The 6000-nt window shown below is 40.0% G+C and overlaps 1 protein-coding gene across 1 annotated transcript in view; it reads left to right on the plus strand.

Moving 5' to 3' along the window:
• The window catches only part of LIX1 (limb and CNS expressed 1), a 30738-nt gene extending 25373 nt beyond the window's left edge, over nucleotides 1-5365 (plus strand). Inside the window, 2 exon segments of the mRNA XM_037373860.1 lie at nucleotides 5095-5315; nucleotides 5317-5365. Of these exon segments, the coding sequence (XP_037229757.1) occupies nucleotides 5095-5315; nucleotides 5317-5365 (270 nt within the window).
• Nucleotides 5366-6000: the final 635 nt, after the last annotated feature.

The raw sequence follows: 6000 nt of genomic DNA on the forward strand, positions 1-6000 counted from the left end.
AGCAGACACTTCTTTATTAAAGGCCGGGTCCGTGAGCGAGTCCTCTCACAATCAACGCACACCAATTTTCAAAATCATACACCATATAGAACTTATTCATGCATATTCATTAAGTATCCATGCATAATCGTAATATTTCCCAAAAATCATTAACATACTCTCCTCCCATATCCGATTCTGCATAGTAAAGGTTACAAAGGTCCAGAAATGGGTCTGGGGTACGATTTGGGTAGGTGGTACATGAGTCGGTGGTCGTGATCTCCCCCTGCCGGAATTACCTTTTACTAAAGTTCACGGTTTCTTGGCAGGCAACTACAAGTTGTTCCAGTCGACTCTCCCCAGTTCCCATTAATTCTATATTCTGACATTTCAATACACTTTCTACATACAGAAGACTGGTCAAATACAAAGAAATCCTCTCCCCAGTTCCCATTAATTCTACATTCTGACATCTCAATGCATTCTCCTAGTCTACCCGTAAATACTGTATCCAATCATCTTGACTCTTAAGTCTGTTATCTAAGTTCTAATCATTCCTACTAGGTGATTCTGACCTATTCTTTTAGCCTTGCTATAGGGCTGTACAGAGGATTTCATAGCAGCTTTTGGTGTGCAACTACAAGTTTCATTAAAATATATTTCTTATTCCAAATGATTTGATAAAATCAAAAAACATCAATTAATTCTAACTTATTAGCAGATCTGTAACAATTGTACTGAAAATTTCTCATAAAATTTTCATGAAACTCAACCATTTCATGACCACTGTGGCCAGGACAGCCACCTACCATCACAGCCCCCAGGAGTTTTTCTATATTCACAGACTAGGAGAACATCTTTCCTAGTTGGCTCATGTGTGGAGAAATTACTTTGGGAGGAATTAGAGAAAACTGAGACCTAATAGAAGTGTAGTATTACAGAAAGCTTTTTAGGGTAAAATACAGCTGTCACTTTCAGGGTGGTTGGCATGCACAGAATCTACTTTACCACAGCTCCCTAAGCCACACACCCTGTCATTTTAGCACCTGCTGATAGGAGTAACAGAGGGTGGAGTGGAGTGGAGACCCCACAGCCAGGCTCTGCTGTGCTCCCTGCAGGAATGGGAACTTGATGGCACCACACAGCTGATAAGCTGCGCACCAGTTGTCACATGAGGAATATTAAGAGATGTGTGTTGCTGAGCCAACCATTGTGGTAAAATTGCCACAATGAAATAATCTCAATGTATTACTAACACACACCTCCATCTCAAAGCTACCTGCCTCCAAGGTACTACTACACCCCGCTGGGCATGTGGTACCAGTCAGTAACAACAATATGTATGACTAGAGTCACTCGAGCTCCACTTAAATGTAAAGAAAAAGGACTGGACCTGGACTGAAACAAGTCTGAAAGAGAGACATTGTTGTCTAAACTCCCAAATTACCACACTCTGATTTAGCGTTTAACCCACTCTCTAAAGTTGTCAATTTTAATGAACAAAAGGACTTCTGATTAAGGGATTCAGGCTTGAGAAGGATGAGAGACAAAGACTAGTTGGTGAAAAGAACACCATTATAAAAGAAGGAAGCATCCAAGTGAGGAAGTTCTGACCACAAGAGAAGACAAGCTGATAAGATGTTGCAACCTACATACATCAACAGAAAATTAGTTGAAAGTAGGACAAAGGTAATTGTAGTAGATTGTGACCTCCCACTCAAATAGCTCCTCCAAAAGAGGGCAAAACGCTACTTGAGGAGCACACATAGTTAGTAAATAATTTCAGTAGTGCTATCTGAGGATGTGTACTTATTTAGATTAGAAGTGAGAAACTTGTAACTAATCCTGTGTATGATAAATGAATATGCGATGTACTATGAAGTATAAAAAGTGAACAAAGGAGAGGAGAAGTTAAGGAAGACTCCATCGTAACTTATGGGACCAGTTTATGGGCTGAACCTGTCTTCTTCTCGATAGGGATGCCTACTGGATAAGAACTTTATTCTATGACTAACTCATAGCTGTTCTTAGGTGTATTGCTTTAAGCTTGTTTTGCAGTCAGTGTATTATCACCAGCAATGTCTGAACTTCATCCTGTCACAAACTTCCATTTTGTATAATAAAAATCTTCAGCTAAAGTTCATTTTGTGCAAGTGTCTGGAGATTTGAGTAGTTGTTATAGGGGATTTGACACAGTGATGCTGTCGGGAGGGTCCCTGAACAGGTTGGTTGAATCACCCTCCGATACGGTGGGCTGTCAGAACGCAGGGAGCGGGCAGGGTGGTCGGGCACAAGGGTCTCGTCTTTCCCGCGAAACTGACAGCCTGATCAAGTATAAAGGATTTGAAGAACACACCACCACAACCACTCCCCTTTTTAATGTGACACTCATGGAATACCTGTAATAAGAAGTTACCTCCTACAAACTTCAAGATTTCCAAGACCTGTTCATCACAGCAGTATGATATTCCCATTTGATGTCTACCAGTCCTGAAGTTTCTCCTAATTCTATAGGATAACTCAGCAGTGCTTACATCCTGCCTGGGTGAACAGTAGTAGACACCCTCTAGAACACTTCCTTTGTTTTCTAACCCCACTCTTGTAGTCCTTGATGGATATTTTGCCTCTTTTCCATAGCCAGTATATTTCTTTTTTCCTTTTAAATGTACCTAAAAGTTCATTGCTAAGCCAGAGTTGTCTCTTTTTCTATCTTCTTCCTTTCTCTTTGTAGGGAATGGACTATTATTGTGCTTCCAGGGGATTGTTCTTGAGTAACTCCCAGCACTCACAAGCTCTTTTGCCATCCATGGACTCTTCCCAAAGAATCCTTGCAGCTGGGCTTTCAGCCTAATGAAGTTAGCTCTTCTAAAATCCAGTATCTTTGTCCTGCTGCTGGTCTTCAGTGTGCACTGCAGGGTCTTAAACTCCACGATGTTATTGTCATTATATCCAAGGCTAGTATTGGTAGTTAAATTGTCAAGCAAGCCTTTTAGGTTTGTGAACAATAAATTTAGCAATGTGCTGTTCCTAGCTGGCATGGCCAGCATCTGTAGCAGGAAGCAGTTCCCAATGCGTTCCAGGAACTTGATGGACAACATGTGTAGTGGTGTGCTGTTCTCCCTGCAATGTCCATGTAATTTAAATCAGTGATGAGGTTTAGATTCTGTTGGCCCAAGATGTCTTTGAGCAGCCAAAGTAAGGTTTTTGCCAGCATTGTCATCCTGATTGGGATGTCAGTAACAGTTAACTACCATAAGACCCCCTGACTCAAAGGCATTCAATAGAACTTTCACGGTCTCTGTAACTCACTGCTATGACTAAAATTTATTTTACATAAAGTACAACTCTACTTCTTCTTCTTTCCTTTCTATCTTTCTGAAATATTTTGTAGCCATTCATTTTAGTCTTCCAGTCTTGCAAGTTTTCCCACCAAGTTTCTGTGATTCCTATGACATCATAACTCCTAGACTGGGCACAGGGCTCCAGTTCCTCCTGTTTGTTGCCCAGACTGTGTGTCTTGGTATACTGCACTTGAGGTGGCTGAACTGAGTTCTTGCCTTTGGAGAAGGGTGGGGAGCATTCCCCATTACTGTGGTAAGGTGAGCTCATCCACCCTTTCATTTATAAACATGCAGGTGTCATGAATTTGGACACTACTGCCAGACTTGTCCGTTCAAAGCACAAGTCAGTCTATGAGCAAAGACTGTCCTGCCTTTTCCAGATACATGGATCCCCATCTCTCCCCAGTAGACTGTATTTGTCAAAGAATGTCCTATGACCATAAAAGTCAAAACCAAAACCCTGGCAATGACAATAACCACAAAACCAGGTACTGATTTTCATGAAGTGTTGGCTTTCGCCTGCACAGGCAAGACAGAAGATCACTTGGACACCTGTCCCTTCCACTTGCATTTCCAGGGTTTGAAGTCTTGATTGATTTTGCGCAGGTGTTTTTTTTTACCATGCCATTGCCACCCATATGCAGAAGTAGGGGACAGCAGTCTGTGCTTTTGACCAGTTCCAGCAGTCTCTCTGTGACATCCCAGATCTTGGCTCCTGGCTAGTAGCAAACTTTCCTTCCCTGTGTATCAGGCCAGCAGATGAACGCCCCAGTGCCTCTCAGCAGACAGCTGCTTCCTTTTGTAGCTTTTAGCATGTGCTGCTAGTGCAGTGTCTCCCTGTGAATCTTGTTCATTTGTTTGCCCTCTCCCAAGGTTTTATATCTGTGGTTGGTTGGTATATTTAAGGAAGGCAAGTGAAGACATAGCCTGTTCCCAGAGACTCACCAGAGACCTCGGCACCTCATGCTCCAACATGTTGACTTTTTGCTGCTGAAGCTCTTTTCGTGGTCGTCCTTGGAGTTCAGTGCTACTGGGAATTACATGAAACAAAGTGCTCCTGGCAAGTACCATATCACATTGGGCTGTGTGTGTGGTTAACTACCTGAGGTTAAAATATGCAAATAATTTTCTTTGAAGTTTTGAATTAATTTGTTCTTCCTTTATTTTAATTTATACAGGACTTCAGACAAAGTTAAACTTTACAGTAGATTTATATTGTCTGTACTTTGTCCTTGCTGTCACTGTAGGACCCCTGGAGTATTTCTCACTTAAAGCTATCAAGAAACAGGCAGAAAAGTCACCAGAATTAAACTGCAAACCCAGCATGTTTTATCTTCCATTATTGTAAAACTATTTAGAAATGTATTAGGTTGAACAATTTCAAGACATTGCACTCCCTAAATTAGGTTATGTACTGTGTTACATTCTACAGAACAATTATGTATTCCAAGTTTTCCAAGGGGAAGAAAATCACATTTGACATTAAAAATATTACCACTTTTCAAGTTTAGTTTTCATAGGAAGAAAATTTAGCTATAGCTTAGTATTTTTGGCATTTTATAAAGTAATTCAATATCTGATGGATATTTTATTCCTTTTTAATAGCAGTTGTTGAAAGATGTATTGCATGTTGCAGAAACGTTGTTGTGTTATTTTTGTCCAGAAATGAATGGTTCTGTAAGTTGTTGTGTTAAAATCAAAACCAAAAAACAGCAAAACCCAAAAGATATTTGTTACTGACTTCCATATCTGTTGTTACTTTCCTGAATAATAGCAATCCTACTACTCCCAGTATTCCTTAGATGAAAGGATGAGAAATCACATGGCCCTGCACTGGAGTATGAAGGAGCAAGAATCTCCAGAAATTATATTCCAAGAGCTACAAACGGCACTTAGGGAACTGGAAGAAGTCAGGAAAACTGGGCAGAAACTGAAGCTTTACAAAGAAAAAGACACTTTCAGCTTAGCACTCAGTCAGATTTACAGTGGTCAAGTCAACTTCATGGAATAATCTAATGAGTTTGACTTTACATGGCTATCACTAACCTTGAAGAAGGCATTTGACTTTCAACTATGACATTCTCCTTTTAGTTGAAAAGACCCCATGTGTAAACTGGTGACATTCTTTTCCATGGCTGTTTTAAATTCTGTATCTAAAAGCACTGATGACTCTAATAAAAATTATTTTTAGTGGATCAAAATATTTTTCAGGTCAAAGCTACTATCAATATTTGATGAAGTACTGATGCTAAACTACAGGTAAACCTGAAGAGAAACAAACCACAGAAAACTCGTTGTACTCTGGAAATTGAAGTGTTCTGCACAAAGACGCTACATTTTCTTTGTTAAAGATGTAAAAATTATGGTCTGAACCTATAGACTGTTAGCAATAGAAGACAAAGAAATGGCCTACTGGAGCATCTCTAATTTCAGACTCCCTCACAGCAACTGTGTTTCCTCCTGGCAGTACTAGAAATTGCAATTGCTGAAGTTCATTTAGTCTGTTATTCAAGTGTGGCAAGAGTCTCCCAAGCAAAAAAGCTGCGACATACAACTAGTACTCCAACTAGTACTTCTTTCAATCTCTGTTCAAGTCAACAAGACATTATCAATTTGTAAGGACATAAAGACTAGCTAAAATTATTAGATTGACCATGCTTTGCAGAAATTAGATACTTGA

The sequence above is a fragment of the Falco rusticolus genome, chromosome Z (genome assembly GCF_015220075.1).
Source record: "Falco rusticolus isolate bFalRus1 chromosome Z, bFalRus1.pri, whole genome shotgun sequence".
NCBI lineage: Eukaryota > Metazoa > Chordata > Aves > Falconiformes > Falconidae > Falco > Falco rusticolus.